At 42.4% G+C, this 16,906-nt stretch overlaps 1 protein-coding gene across 1 annotated transcript in view; it reads right to left on the reverse strand.

The window, feature by feature from the left end:
* TENM1 (teneurin transmembrane protein 1) overlaps positions 1 to 16,906 on the reverse strand; it is a 371,047-nt gene that overhangs the window by 169,312 nt on the left and 184,829 nt on the right. The window contains exons 5-6 of the mRNA XM_060270166.2: positions 12,613 to 12,705; positions 6,195 to 6,433 (exon numbers count right to left, since the gene is read on the reverse strand). Coding sequence (XP_060126149.1) covers positions 6,195 to 6,433; positions 12,613 to 12,705 — 332 coding nt within the window. The remainder of the gene's footprint in view (positions 1 to 6,194; positions 6,434 to 12,612; positions 12,706 to 16,906) is intronic.

Here is a 16,906-nt window from a genome sequence, read left to right on the forward strand (position 1 = left end):
AGCACACATGGCCAATGGTCAGGGATGTTGAAAGTTGCACTGCAACATCTGGTGGGCCAAAGGTTCCCCACGTTTTGTGGTGGCCTTCAGGTGTTTTGCAACTCTCTTCAGACCCAGCCAACATAGTAGCCAGCAGTCACAGATTGTGGGAGTCGCAGTTCAAAACATTAGGAGAAACATAAGGTGAGGAAGACCCTTGCAAACATATGCACTGACCTTTTCTCCAAGTGTGCCATTCCTGCAGTACCCCAACATAAAGATCACTTTTGTGGTGTACTCAGGGACATCAGGAAATGCAGCTGCCTCAGCACTTAACTGCCAATTGCACCTCTACCCACATATATTTCATAGGAAATAAACTCTGTGGATATATCCACAGGGCTCTCCTCCAAATTAAATGCAATGATGGCCTTGTAGCCTATGCTATTTGCTGTGATGATGGAATATTTGCTGTGGTGCTGGGCTTAAGGCTCAAAGGCCTAAGACCAGTCATGGATCAAGCACCAGGTGATGATTTGTTAGGAGATGACAGATCTGTGTGGAGCTCCCTTGCGTGGTGTTACAAATGAAAGGCAACTGCCTTTCATTTGTAGTTTAGGCAGCTTCTCAGTGAAGCACCTTCATGCCCTGGACAGACTCTGCCTACTGGTCCCTGGATTCTCCATGGACGGGTAGGAGTATAAGAGTGCTTCCTGCCTCAGTTGTGTCTTGTCTGAACGACAAGGTCTTCCTGAACTCTGATGTGGTTGTATTATTGGCCCTGTCTCCTGGTTTCCATTACAGACTTGGTTCTGATTACTGGCTTGTCCCATGGCTACTGGTTCTCAGTGTATGGCTCACCCATGACCCAGTCTTGAAGTGACTATCCACACTGCAGCAGTATCCAGGGGCTCCTGATGCAAAAGTTAAGTGACAAACAACTAGGGACGAGGGAGAAATTCAATTCAGTTCACATTTAAGGGTGAGCCTACCTAAGTTGCACTTCTCAAAACAATACAAGCACTGAAACACAGTCATTGCTTAAAATCCAGACTTCTCTGAATTCTGCGATGCACCTCTAGCCAAGTAACTAGCATTTGCTAATGCTTGCATAAAAACCACACATTTTAGTGAAAATAACCTACACAATTGCATTGTTTTAGGGGGGATAGCTTTGCAAAAAATGTGTTTAATGGGCTAAATTGCTTACAAATTTCTCCTGATGTATTAGGAGAAATTAGCAATAAGATCCTGATGAATTTTCATGAGGACTTAATGGAAAAGTATTGCAAGCTGATGCGGAAGTGCAGAAAATTGAACTTTGCACTGGAAAGAATGAATAACTGGGAGAAAATGAAATTGACAGATCCGCCTATCCCTACACCATCTTTGGCATTCCTTAACACCCTATCCTGACAATGAGGCAGCACCATTTCAAATGTCCTACGGTAGAATTCATAGAATGTTTGAGCTCTGCAATTCATTTCCCGCTCCACTTAAGTTATGTGGAGGATAAACACTCAGAAGAAGAAGAAGAGTTTGGAGTTGATATCCCGCTTTATCACTACCCTAAGGAGTCTCAAAGCGGCTAACAATCTCCCCCCCCCCAAACACTCTGTGAGATGAGTGGGGCTGAGAGACTTCAGAGAAGGTGTGACTAGCCCAAGGTCACCCAGCAGCTGCATGTGGAGCAGCGGAGACGCGAACCCAGTTCCCCAGATTATGAATCTATCGCTCTTAACCACTACACCACACTGGCTCTCTCAGGGCTGGTGGCATAGCTGCCAAGTTTTCCCTTTTCTCACGAGGAAGCCTATTCAGCATAAGGGAAAATCCCTTTAAAAAAGGGATAACTTGGCAGCTATGGCTGGTGGTCATTTTGCCAAGCGTAGGATATGGTGTGTAAAGTACAAACTTTATGCAGGTGTACTCAGAAATAAGTTCCACTCTTAGTGCAATCCTGTGTAGGTTTATTCCACGGGGGGGGGGGGGAGTCCCACTGCAATCAATTGGGGTAACATCTCAGTAAGTGTGTTCATGATTGCAGTTTTGGATGATTAAACCAGTCAGATATATTGATTGAAAATCTTCTGATTTGTTAAAGCGTTACTAGTTGATTGGATAGCAGCAGGTCATGTTGTTGTTGTTTTAAAAAATGAATTATTTAAAATTAAAAGTATTTACGAAAACAGAAGGTTATAGGTGCCTTACCATACAAGATGGAAAAACTGCTTCTTCTATGGTAACCTTTGCTCTGAAATGGGTGTACAGCATCTAAATATTATGGGTTGGATCCGGACTTAGTCATACTCAAGGACATAGGAATCCCACTGGATCAGGCCAAATGAAAACCTAGTCCAGCATCCTGTTCTCACAGTAGCCAACTGCTTAGTAGAAATCAATGACTAATTCAGTGGATTTACAGTACTCTAAGTAGAATTAAGTGTCAATCCAGCTCAAATAAAGCCTGTCTTTTAGTTTAGAATGATTGTTTTATTCTTAAGAAAATGTATCCTGATACAATCAATCAATCAATCAATCAAAAGCCAGATGATCAATTGACCAATATTAGGTGATGACTTTAACAGAATGGCTTTTCCTTCCTTTTCTTTTTCGCTATATCAGGTCATACTCCTACTTGTGTTACCACAAGGCAAATTTTTAAGATTGTGTTAGATCCACGGCATTAAAATGCTTAAAAGATTTCCACAGGAGAGATAAATTTCTCTCAGCCACAAGACAGACACATGAAAGGGATTTAAACTACAGGAAAGTAATTTGAGATCAGATAAAACATCTTAACCAAATGAGGAGTTAGCCAAATAGAGTAAGGTTGCTCAGGGAAGATGGAGAATTACTTTTCCTGGATCCTTTTCATGAAGAGCTTGGATAAAGATTTAGTTTAGGCACAGCAAATCCCGCCTCAGTTACGGGATTGGATTGAACCAGATTATCTTCAGGGTTCCTTTGCAGCTCTTCAATTCTATGTCCTGACTGACTCTTAAATACTGTATTTGACTCTGAGAAATTACACACACTTGTAGCTTCTTTCCCCTCCCCCCTCACTCAGCAGCTCTTCTAACCAGTAAACGAAAAATGTTGTGCAAGTGAATGGTGAATTTCAAACAGCACATCAGTGGTGGGGAACCTCTGACACAGGGGTCAAATGTGGGTCTCCAGTGCCAACTGCTCCTTGGGACTCTCTCTAGGCCACGCCTCCATCCAGACAAGATACTTTACCAGAGTTGAAGGACACAATGCAGCCCATAAACACACTCAGGATGTGAAGCAGAGGAAAGTTCTGAGGGTCAGCAATTGGGCCCCTCAGGCTCACCAACTCTGATGTAAAATATCAGCCACAGGGGAAGGAGAAGGACCCCAGGGGTAGAAGAATCCAGCCTCCCCAATGCAATTTGTACTGAGGAAAGAACAGCATCCACCGATATAAATGGAGGCTTCCCTCCTGATGCAAAGAGAACTTTGGAGGAGGAGATTTTTGGTGGGACCACAGAAGGTTTTAACCCCCCCCCCAAACCAAGGTAACAATTCTGCAAGCCCCATGGATTCTATTTAATTAGAATATTCACTTCTTCATCAGGCATAATTTGAAAGATGACACCATCTGAAATACAAATGAGAGTTTGACCTTTCAGGACGAGCTGGTCAGTGTTAGGGACTAGATAACCATTAGGAAGCAACGGGGCGTTTTGCTTGCCCTTTCAGAGTGGCAAAGAGGCTCTGTTAAGCACCTGGTAGCATCTAGCATACAAAACAGCATCTTCTTTCCACACCTATCAATCAGTTCTGAGGACAAGACAGGAAAAGAAAACCAAACATATACTGCCTAGCACAGTGGAGAAACGTGCTCGCAGACAGAAGTGTAAAGGTTAGGCAAATGGATCCCCATGGGTGTGAGTACAACAGAAGACATTTCACTCCACAAATACGGCTTTGCTTTCCATAAGGCGTCTGCCCTTTTAATCCTCCTGGCATCTATTCTATTTCTATGAGTTGAGTTAACAATTATTTATTCTCTATTCTAGCATGAGGATTTCCGAAAGGTGTGAGCAAATGATTAATTATGGATCAATTCATAATGACCAACCCTTTGATACTCTCCTTTGGAGCCTATGAACAAAGCAAAGATGATGAAGAACAGCACTGCAATAACAATGATATAATCATCATAATCAACAACAATGGGAACCTAATTAATCTTGCACATTCAAACTTGTTTTTTCAGACTCTGTTGTGACCTACCATGGCTTGCTGTACGAATGAACCCTACAGTAGCTGATTTCTGACCCAGCCGAAAAGTTTGCAGAAGCTCCTTTGTTTTGTCTTAAAGCAGCCCTTGCTAACCCAGTGCCCTCCAGACCTTTTGGACTATGTTCAGCCCCAGCAATGCCATGCTGTGGAGATGGAGGTTTGGACAATCACAATTTTGGATTAAATGACCTTGGTTGATTATTACTTCAAACAAGGTTCTTGCTTTAAACATCTGAAGAAAGAGGCGATGCAGTTTTGTCCTACAATAAAACATGCTATGTTTAGTCCAATATATAATGCACACTGCTGTTATGTTTAACACGTAGTAAGTTAACAAAACACAGACAGGAGAAAGGACGCCTATGGTTTGTTGTTGGAAAAACTATATGTTTCTGCCTCCAGATGCTTACATTTCTGCAAAAGTCCTATTCATTTGTCTGCATAGTAGGGATGGCAGCGGCATGCACACAATGTTGCAATGAATGTGGTCTGTTCAGACCATCACATGTCAAGCATGAAAATTTGAAGGTTTTAAGGTTGTTTGATTGAATGCATTTAGAAGTGTCCCTTCAATTGGAAGCCTTGCCATATCTCTCCTGAAGAGGAAGCCCCACCTGCAGTTACTATGCAGGCAAATCTTCAGTGTATCCCTCCATCACCATTTTAAGCTCTGGAACCTGAATTTGGACTAAAGCTAAGTGGCAACCAAAGTTAGGACCATTCCTGCAGCCAGTTCCTTATGCACAAATGTAACTTAAAAAAAGGAGGAACACAGACTGACTCTTGTTGTCAAATAAATATCCAGTTGATAGAACTTAATATCAGCTAAAGCAACAGAAGAATGGTTCCCTTAACTAGGGAAAATTGGTGAATTTGGAGGAAACCAGAGAACCGCAGCAATGAAAACCAGGGAAAGGGTTTGGCTAAAGCAGACATAGACTGTATCTTCAATGATGAATGATTCTGCACTTGCTGTTTTTCTATGTTTCCCACACTGCATACTTCAGATTGTCAAATTTCCTAAGTCCAAAGATCATATTCACAATGCATTTATTTATGGAAAACCCTGATACTGCTTTATTGTTTTCCCCAGTCCCATCCACCCTTCACAATGCTACCTTCCCTGCGGCCAGGGAAAATTGGAAAATATTGTTCACAATGCACAGTTGAATTGCATCTTACGTGGAGGTTAGGGTCCAAAGCCAGAGTATAAGGCGAAAATTGCATATAGCCTAAATTACCATAAATTACCTCTCCAGTCTGGCTGCAAGGTGCTGCCACTTGTCTGCAGAAATACTTCATTGCATTGAGCTTGATTCCTTTATATGCAATTTTTATGTATAATTTTGCATATAATTAGTTTTATTGGAAGAAACAATACCTATCCAATAATGGACGAGAAGCTTCGACGTAAGCAGATGCTTGATGGGTGAGGATGCCCCGTGTGGGCAAAGCTCTATCAGGTTGGAATTGTGAGATCTCATGTATAAATTCCTCCATCTATAACCACCATGAAAACACCTGATTTGGTCCCAATTTCTTGTTTTATTTTATTTTTTGCTTCCTTTAACTCCCCACTCCCATTCCTCCTCGTGTCCCATATCTGCCATTTTTATTCTGTGGGTCTAGTCTAGTAACTGCTAGTTTGGACCATGGGCATAAATTCTCAGCTGTGGAAAGTGAAAGTAATGGCAAAGTTTTGGGAGAAGATGAACTGCTGTGGAATAAAACAATGCTGCACATGACAAATACTGGGCAGAATGGAAAATGATCCAGCCTTACATCCCTAGCTGTAATCTTACACAAACTTAATTGTGAGTAAACCTCACTGAACTCAATGGGACTAAATACAGATAGGATTGTGCTGTTAATTGCCCTGCATAATACTCACAAAGCAGATTAAGTGAAAAAAATATAAGAACACCAAAACGAAACACAAAGCTTACCAATGACATAGGCAAGCAGCAAAGCCAGTGTGACTGTAATAGCTGTTGCACTCAAGGCAGTACACTTCCAGTTGCAGCATCTGTAAGGTTTGTTAAAAGAGAAAGCTGGTCTAGAAAAAGTACTTCTAGGAAGTGGCCTGGGAGGCGGCGAATAAACAGTATTGGAAGTTAAAGGGTAATTCTGACTGGCGGCACTGAAGATAGCTGACGAGCCAGATCCATGCTTAAATAGGAAATGCCTAGGGAAAGAAGACAGAGAAGCGTGTTGTAAAAGCAAAATTAGTGTCTGCACAAGAAAGAACATACCCTGAGGTTTAAATACCTTTTTCCTACATGAAATACATGTGCACTAGAGCAGCTTTCACCAGCTTGGTGCCTTCTACATGTTGTTGAACTACAACTCCCATCAGCTCCAGTTAGCATGACCAATGGGCAGGGATGATGGGTATTGTAGTCCTACAATATATGAGGACACCAGATTGAAGAAGACTGCCCTAGAGTAGGTGCCATTATAAACAACACAAACCCATGCAGATTCAGAAGTAAGTCCTATTGTGTTCCTAGGTAAATACGTTTAGGATAGCAGTATAAAATGCTCCTTTTGGCCTCAGCATGCAGTTTTCAATAATCATAAGCTGGAATCCATGCAATGTTAGTGTTTCTTTTCCGGACTCTAATATGTCTATTTGATCACAACACAGCACATGCATGATCTCAAGCTGTGCAGGATTCATCATTGTAGGAATTTTGAAAAGGCAGTATCAGAGTTCATAAGATTCCTAGATATACACAAACAGAAGGGACAAAATGTCACAAAGACCTTTGATGATAAGAATCTAAAGAGTGTTGTTTATTCTGCCCATGCTAATATTTCCTCAATGATGTGTTTTAAAACATGAGAATGAATTTTCACAAAAAATAGATTTGAGGGCAAGTAGCATTTATGAAGCAGATGCCCCCAGACTTCCCAAGTATGAAAAGGGGCAAAACATTAAGTGTTCCAATTGCATATGAAATTTTGTTGTGTTTTCCTGCAAAGCTCTATTCAACACAGTTACAGCCTGATCCTAATCCTTTGGATAGTAAACAAACACATTCTCAGAGTGGGTTTGGACTTTTCACCAAAGTGTTGCCAGCTGCTAGCTTGGCATCTTCCACAGTTGGCTGCCAGGTCACTTGTTTGCAATGTCTTAAAGCCCTCTTAGAATGAAACATAGAGTCCGCCTCACATATGTTAAACTAATTTAATTTTAGACGCATGTATTTCACAATATATTGTAAGGAGTTACACAATGATCGCTATATATGTGTGTATGCATCTGTTTTTCTGACATATTACATGCACATACCGGTACACATCCTACACATGCACACATACACAGATACAGATAACAGGATAATGGAATCTTGAATGTCTAACCATGTGGAAATGCACTGATTGAAACAATTCATTCTTCCTTGGCCCAGGTAAAACTCTGCTGTGGGTAATTCTAGAAATGTGGAGGCAAATCCACATGAGGTGAAGCAGAGCCACAGAGCAATGTTCCCAACACTGGTGTCACTGCTGCTTACTTGGACAGGATAGCGGCAAGGCTGGGGCCATATGGCTGCATCAACAGGGGTGCTACCACATATCCGGCACCTATATTTGCACACAACCTTGCCACCCCCTGCTGTGATGTGGGTGCCTCAGAGGGTGCCCCTGTGGCTCCACCACCCATTATCCATGCTGCTACTGACAGCCATTTGCCACTACTCATTTGCCTAGATTTTGGAGCATGCCAGAATAACCTGATGCAATCAGTGTTTGTTTATAAAACATGTATACTATTAGTGCTGCCACCCCCCCCCCACTCCCCAACAATCCTGCCTTTGACTGAGGAATCCACAAATGCAGTCAACCAGACTGGCAATGGCAAATGTGTCTTTGGAGAATCTGGTGAATTGTTGTCCCAGAACAAGTCAAGAGATGGGACCTTTTCTCTGACCTTGTGCTGTGCACTAAAGGTATTAAGAAGCAGTAGGAAGTCTCAGGGCAGCATCACAATTGAAATCTGCTCCCCTCCAAGAGTGAGACCTCATCTTCAAATTTGTGCTGAGCTTCAGAGATGCTTGGAAGCAGCAAGAAGCTTCAGTGGTTCCAAGTAAAACAGAAGCTGAGCCTTAATGTGACCTCAAGTTAGACTCTGTCCCAAGACCTCTGTACATGAGATGTGGAGGGTTGTTGGAGAGCACAAAAAGGGTCTCTCAAAAGCATTGATAGAATTTATGGATTCATGCCAAGGAAGGAAATACTTGAAGCTTCTCCCAGCACTTTATTTCTCTGCTAGGAAAAGCTTCACATATGCAATCTAATTGTGTCATGCTGCACTTAAAAGTCAAGAGCAGTGGGAGAAAAAAAGTGTATAAAATTAAAAATATGTGTGTGTGCACATAAACACACACACACATTTTATATACAAATAATATAACAAATTAATGTTAGTATTTTTTAGCCCTATGCAATAGCTGTATATTATTTATGTTTATTGGCGTGTCCTTGGGATAATGGGAATAGCAATGGCAGGGGATCACACCCAAAAGCGCAACCTAGAGCATAATTTTTCCTTAGAATTTTAAAGGAGCAATAGTAAGAACCGTGATGGAGGATCTGCTTTGCATCCAAAAGGTCCCAGGTTCAATCTTTGGCACCTCCAGGTAAAGCTATGTGAGACTCCCGTCTGAAATCCAAGAGAGCCATTACCAGTCAGTGTAGACGAGGTGTGAGAAATCTCTGGCTCTCAGGATGCTGCTGAACCACAACTCCCCATAATCCCTGGTAATTGGCCATGCTTGCTGTGGCAGATGGGAACTGCAGTTCAAAAACATCTGGAGGGCCAAGGGTCCCCCCCCCCTAGTTTATACTGGGCTAGACTGACTTGGCTTGGCACAAGGCTACTTAATAACTCTAGCCCTGGGTTTCTTATATCTGAAGAGACTAGCATGTTCAGTATGCTTAACAGTAATAATTATATTCTGCTAGAAGCATCTGACCTGATCTGTTCTGTTCTGTTGCTTAGCCAGAAGGAGTCTGTCCATAAACTGTTATTTACAACAGTCTTGCTGTTAAAGTTTTCTTCAGCTTATCTGTTTATGATTTAGTGAAGTTTGCCAAAGCATTTGCTTTCTGGATTTAGCCTGTTTATTCAGCTGCTTCGGCAACCAAAAACGTAAAAAAAAAAAAATCACTATACACATGTATATAATCATAAGAGACTTTATATTGCTATCTCCTGGGGCTAAGAGCATTAACCAAATTATATTACTATTTGATGAGCAGCAGATTAAAATGAAAAACTGTAACCAAAACATTTGAATATGCAATGGTACCCAAAGCTTCCAGGCATATTTGGGTGTATCTCCTGATTTGGACCACTCATTACACATTTAAATAACTACCGGTAACTAATAAAATAACTAATTTTAATAACTCAGTAATTGGCTAAAAACAAGGCAGTGAACGGACTGATTTTAGGCTGACTTGACAGCCCAAATGAGTTAATGTTGACAAAGTACAATGCACTTTCCAAGTAAGAAGGGTTGATCTTACACTTGATTCTGCATATATTTATCTTTCTTTCATGTGGTGCCAAATTTGACATGTGGTGATGATGTGCCTTTATTAATAAAGGAAATACTAAAAAGGGGGCAGTGTGTGATGCATTTGTTGGAGGTCAGCAACCTTTCTAGGCCCATGAGCATTTGGAGTCTTAAGTGAATCTTGTGAGTATCACCTGCTCTAGGCACTTCAGAAGAATAAACCTTGAAAGCCATAGAAAGCTGAAAGAAGAAGTGGGGAAGAGAGACACTTTTGCAGGTTCCTTCTTCAGCTCAATTTTTTTTGGGGGGGTGTATTTACCTACCTCATTGCCAAATGAGGTGGTGGTGGGAGGTTCAAAGGTTTCATGGGCATGAGACAATGGCCTCAAGGGTACCATTGCACCCTTAGGTGCCACACTGGTGACCAGTGATCTAGGTGCATCGGTGTTTGGTTGGAGACCATGAGTTCATACTAAACTGCAGGTGTTTAGATTTTTTTGGGGGGGGTGAATGGTGTTAATATTGCAAAAGATTCATTTATCCATACTTTTATCAATTGGGCCATAGGGCCAGGAGAAGCTAAAGATATAGCTGGGGCAGGAAAAAACCTGACATTGCAGCAAATTTGTTTTCTGTTGCTCTTGAACATGGTAGCTAATCTGTGGGCCTCTAGGCCAGCCCCTTGCAGGAATCTCAGCTAAAGCATCCATGACAGATGACCATCCAACCTCTCCTTTAAAACTTCCAAAAGAGTCCATCACTTCTCAAGGGAGTCCATTCCACTGTCCAACATGCCAAGCCAAACCATGGGAGCTCACATGTTCATGCTAAGCACTGGGGCTTATGGAAGTTGGGAATCCAACAACATCAGGGGGGCACAAGTTCCTGAGTCATGTTTTTTTAGAATGTGGCACTAAGACAGTGGCTGTAATTCATCATATCATCACATCTTACATTGGAGCTTCCCTTATTCCCTTATTACTCAGTGGAATAGGGGAAAGAACCATCATATAGCTTAGGGCCTCTGTAACAGTAAATGAGAAACATGTATTTGTAAGTTGCATTATTGTTCAATATTCCCAGATTGCACATCTAGATCTAGACCTCCTTGCTGGTTTTTCAGAGCCCTTAGACTTCCAAAATTGGTCTATGTGTACTGGGCACATACAATCCAGAATTCTAGCCTAGAATAATCTTGAATATAATTTGGGGTTCTTAACACAGTCCTATTGGTTTTTCCCTTTGTAAAAATAAATATCTAAGGCATACATAGATGTTGATGGAAAGATTTATGTTGGCTTCAGGGTTGGATAAATCGGGTCCTCCCTGCAAGAGAGGGCACGCGTTGCGGTGGGCCCAACAACCAGGACTAGATGTTGGGGTGCGGACAATTGGAGCAGCCACAACACGCTATTGGTGATCCATTTGCGGGGTGCAATTGGACTAAGGGCATGTCAGTCAAAGGAGGCAGATGGACCACCTATATAACCCCTGTCCGAGCCGTGGAGAGTGTCCTTCTCCGGCTTCGTGCATCGGAACACCCACCCACCACTCCCTATTTTTAGGGCTTGCACTTGACCTTGCTCTGCCATCATGTGTCACCTGTCTTTGGGACAGGGGCATGGCAGGAATTTCCCCCACTTGGCTGATTGGCTGTTGCCACTTGGGTTTCACCTGCCGCATAGCAATTCATCACAACTTGTAAGGCTGGCGGATAGGCTCTGGTTCATGCTGATAAGGGAGGAATGAGCCCTTACCACTCTATCCCTGGGTATTCCTCCTAAAGGAATCCATTGGACTACTGGTTGGTATTCCCCCAAGTGGGGTGTGCCCTCACCATAGTTCTGGGCACACATGGGAGAATCAGGACCTGGTGGTCGTCAGATACCCCGTCCCAGTTGTGAACCTGGCTGCTGACTCAAGGTACGTCCTGAGTCAGCGCTACTTTAGGTAGCTTTGGAACCAGAGCCTATGCAACCACTCACTTGATTTGTAATCAATAAAGTTGTGGCCTAAATTCTGCCAAAAACCAAACCAAAAATATGAGTCATGTCTGAATTTATTTCTAGGCCTAGGTTACAGGGACTCCACACACAAAGAAAATTCTTAAGCATTGTGGCTCATTTACCTAAAATTTCCATCCCTACTATTCAGGAATGGATGGGAGTGTCAACTTCAGTTTGTCATTTTTCCAGTGTTCACTTCAATTTGTTGCATTTCCATATCAGTTTCAGATTATTATTAAAGTCCTCATGGAAATTCATCAGCATTTGAGTGCGTCTTTTTACAAGCAATTGTTTCTAATATAATGCATTTTTGTAAGTTAATCTTTACTAATACTGTATATGCATTTTTCCAGACACTTTTGCCTATTATATGCATTTCTGTATATCTTTTGTCGTTGGAGAACTGCTTCACAAAATTTGATGAAGTGCAAATTTTGAAGGATAATTAAGGATATTTTTTACAAACAACTGTTTCTAATATAATGCATTTTTGTAGGTTAATCTTTACTAATATATGTATTTTGAAGGATAATTAAGCTTTGTTTGCATGTTGTTTCAAGAAGTGCAAATTATGTAGTTTCATTTTAAAATGCAAAGCAAACTTCTTTCCCCTCCCCTACAATAGTTGAAAGTTGTTTACAAAATCACACAAAGTAGTCAGTGAGACCATGTGGTGAACCTTATCCCCAAACATGTTGCTATCAAACTGTACATGTTTCCCTTCTGATTTGAATGCTCTTTCCTTTATCTTGTGGGCAGAAGTCCTAGGCCCTTTATGTATAAAGTAGCAAAAATGCTGTAGAGGGAAGGCTTTTGCAAAAAGAGGGTCTTACATTTCACTTGGCACGAGGGAAGAGACATGGTCCTCCTGATTTCTGGTGGAAGGCAATTCCACAGCCGAGGGCCAGCAAATCCCCCACTGACTTCTGTGGGATCAGGATCAGGACCACAATGTGGAATAAGGAAAAAGGATATAATAAATTCTTGTTGGTCTTTTTTTCCCATTCACATTATTCTTTTTTTAATAAAAAATGCTTTAACAGTTTCTGGATAGAAAATGGCAAAACTGTTTAATTCCCTATTTTCCTTTTAAACAGAAAACCTATTGGATTGTTGAACATTAACATAAATGGCTTGACATGCACAACACAGATTACTTTCTGCGATGCACAGCTCAGAGAGATCATTAGAGTACAAAAAAGGCAACAAAATGATGAACTCAAATCTGTTATTAAGGCTATCACAATAAATAGCTTGCAATAATTATGTTGATTCATTGCTGAATGGTAGTTCAAACACAAAAAATAATAGTACTAAAATGACTTGAGAAAGCATGTTGATCTAGAATTAATTTTGATGGAAATCTGTTAAAATATAGATTGTCAATGTGCAATTAAGAAATTAAATATGTATTATTTCATATGTATTCTTTTTAAGGAACTCTAAGATGACTATGAAACTGCATCTCCCAATTACTGGAAATAACCTATTAGAGAGCTCCTGGTTTATTATAGTGCAGGTATTCTATTGTAAAGAAAATGTAAGCTATTCTCAAAATTTCTTAAATATATTGGTGTTGTAAGTTCTTCTGCTAGACCAGCCATGGGAAATGAAACACTTCCTCTTGTCCTGCTGCTTTCCCCCAGGGAAAACCACTCTAGCACTCAGTCAGAGCAAATGGCAAGAGGGGGGTTTCCCTGGGAAGGAGTGGGGCAAGGGGAAAACCGCTTGGACCTGTACCTAGAAAGCATGGGTCCAGCAAAAGAATGGCTCGGACCCATGCTTTCTAGGCACAGGACAAGTGGAAGTATAGACAAGCCCTTGGAGCCCACCCATGCCAGGCAAAGATGACAACAGAATCCAGAAAAGAGAAATAACATATTGTCACACATACAAACCTTTTAACAAAACATAATTGGCATAAAATCTCCGTTAGTATACCTGAAGGAGTGTCTCCACCCCCATCGTTCTGCCCAGACACTGAGGTCCAGTGCCGAGGGCCTTCTGGCGGTTCCCTCGTTGCAAGAAGCCAAGTTGCAGGGAACCAGGCAGAGGGCCTTCTCGGTAGTGGCACCCACCCTGTGGAACACCCTCCCATCAGATGTCAAAGAGAAAAACAACTACCAGACTTAGAAGACATCTGCCCTGTTTAGGGAAGCTTTTAATGTTTAATAGATTATCACATTTTAATGTTCTGTTGGAAGCTGCCCAGTGTGGCTGGGGAAACTCAGCCAGATGGGTGGGGTATAAATTATTATTATTATTATTATTATTATTATTATTATTAATTATTATTATTATCATCATCATTGTGGAACAAGTACCACATCAAAATATTGGTCTGTCTGGTTCAGTATTGTCCACATGGACCAGCAGCAACTTTCCAGGACTTTCAGACAAGGGATATTCCCACCCAACCTAGAGATTTCATGGATTAAACCTGGGGTCTTCTGCATTCAAAGCAGAGGCTCTACCACTGAGCTAAAGCCCTTCCCACAGATATCTGCCAACAAAATCTCATGCAACTGATTAATTTCTAACTGCAGCCTAAAACATAGAACTAATCTGGTCCCATTGGTTCTCATGAATGTGCCTTTCTGACTAAACAGAAATTCTGAAATCTACACATATGGCGACAAGCCTGTGGTTTAATAGCACAGTGATATGGTGCTTCCATTTTTATTCCCTTTAAGCCTGATAACAGCCCTGTTTACTTGGAAGTTAATGACTTTGCTTCTAGACATGCCTTTGTGCTGGATTACAACAAGGCCGGAAACACATCTAAAATCACCCAATGCATCTAAAAAATGTCAGGACACTTTTTATAACCTCCCACTCAAAAAAGAAAGGAAAAGTGGATTATGGATGCATAAGAAACACACAAAGTTACAAATGGACTCTTACATAGTATTGGCTGGCAGCATTAAAACAACGACAAAGATGCAGTGTGGTGTAGCGTTTAGAGTGTCAGACTATGTTCTTAGAGACAAGGGTTCAAATACCCACTCTTCCATGAAGCTCAGTGTGTATACACACAATGAGCAAAACCCGGAAGTGACCTGGAAACATCATAAGAACATCACTGAAACATCACTAAAAGGGTGGAACGGGGGCAGAATGGGGGCGGAGTGGAGCAGGGTGTTTGCACGTTTTTTCAATGGGTTTCAGTTATACAGTGGGACCTCGACTTATGAATTTAATCCGTTCTGAATGCACACTTGTAGGTCGAAAACTTCGCAAGTCGAATTTCCCATAGGAAAAGCGGTTTCCCATAGAAACGCATTCATGGGCGTAGGCAGGGGGGCAGGAGGGGGCAACTGCCCCCCCTAGAAGCAAAAAAATAAATGTATTTTACAGACCATAAAGGTAAAGGGTAAAGGGACCCCTGACCATTAGGTCCAGTCGTGACCGACTCTGGGGTTGCGCGCTCATCTCGCATTATTGGCTGAGGGAGCCGGTGTATAGCTTCCAGGTCATGTGGCCAGCATGACAAAGCCACTTCTGGCAAACCAGAGCAGCACATGGAAACGCCGTTTACCTTCCCGCTGTAGCGGTTCCTATTTATCTACTTGCATTTTGACGTGCTTTCGAACTGCTAGGTTGGCAGGAGCTGGGACCAAGCAACGGGAGCTCACACCGTCACAGGGATTCGAACCGCCGACCTTCTGATCAGCAAGCCCTAGGCTCTGTAGGCTCTGTAGTTTTAACCACAGCGCCACCTGGGTCCCTATTTTACAGACCATAACCAGCACTTTTCCCCTCCAAAAACTGAAGTGGAAAGGGCTTTGCTTTAGCAAGAGCAGCTAAGTCTCCCCTTGCTGGGGGGGGGGGACACAGCAGTAACAAAAACGCATCAAATAAATAAAGCAAAGTGGCTACCAGTAGTTAAGCAGTTAAGACAATGGAGCATATATCCCCAGGCAAGATTCGATAGCTGACCATTTCACCCTATTGTTCTTAAGTGGGAGTTGTTAATGAGCATTCAGGAGCATTAAGAGTTCTATCGGCGATTTAATGAGGGTACAGACTCAGAGGATTCAATTTGACTAAGGTGGCTCTGCAAGGCTAAAAAGAAGTGAATAAGAAAGGGGGGGGCTGTAGCTTTGACAGACACAGTGATGTTTATAAAAAGCATTGGTGTTCCAGTCTGCCCCTCCTCCTGCATCTGTATACTGTAAATCAGGGGTGGCCACCTCCCAAGAGACTCTGATCTACTCAGAGTTTAAAACTGGGGGTGATCTACCCCCTTTTGGGGGGTTCAGGTCAAAGCTGTTGAGTTTTTTTTTAAAGGAAGGGAAGCCCTGTTTTTTGGGGTTTAGGTCAAACTTGTTGAGCTTCTTTTAGGAGGGAGGGAGGCCCATTTTTGTTTAGGGCTTCAGGTCATAGTTCAACTTTTTTGAGGGAGGAGGAAAATTTTGGGTGAGCTTTTTTTAGGGGTGCCAGTGACCTACCAGTGATCTACCACAGACATCCAGTGATCTACTGGTAGATCACAATCTACCTGTTGGACGTGCCTGCTGTAAATCAAGCAGAGAGAAAGCTGCTTACAAGGCTCCTGTACATGCAGAGTTCCAGCATCACAGCGTCACCCAGAGGCACCCACAAATATGAGTTATCCCTCTCTCTATTTCTTCCTTCCTTCCCTCCCTCTTCCATCCTTAATAACATACTGGGGGGGGGCAGATAAGTCCCACATAGAAAGCCCATCAACATGGGGGGATGACTCTTTCAAATACAGTATTTACCAGTAATTGGGGGGGGGGAGAGGCACCTAGGCCTCTAGGAGTTGGCTGCTATGCCTAGGAGCAGGACAATTCAAGAAAGCATATGGTATGGTAATATATCAATGGAATCGTAGAATTGTAGTCGGAAGGGACCACAAGGGTCATCTAGTCCAACCCCCTGCAATGCAGGATTTTTTTCCTAAGGTGGGGCTTGAACCATGGTTGAAATATTATGCTGATATGCAGCAACGCCTCGGAACCGTCGTGGCTGCGGCCATGCCTTGCCCCACCCTCGTCCGCCCTGCCACCCCCTCTCGCCTGCCCGACCCTCCCGTCCTCTCCAGCCAAGCAGGGTAGCCGCCAACGCTACCACCCCCAGAAGCACAAGGTGGCCGCTGCTGCC

This window comes from Zootoca vivipara, chromosome Z2, assembly GCF_965207765.1.
Source record: "Zootoca vivipara chromosome Z2, rZooViv2.hap1.1, whole genome shotgun sequence".
Lineage (NCBI taxonomy): Eukaryota > Metazoa > Chordata > Lepidosauria > Squamata > Lacertidae > Zootoca > Zootoca vivipara.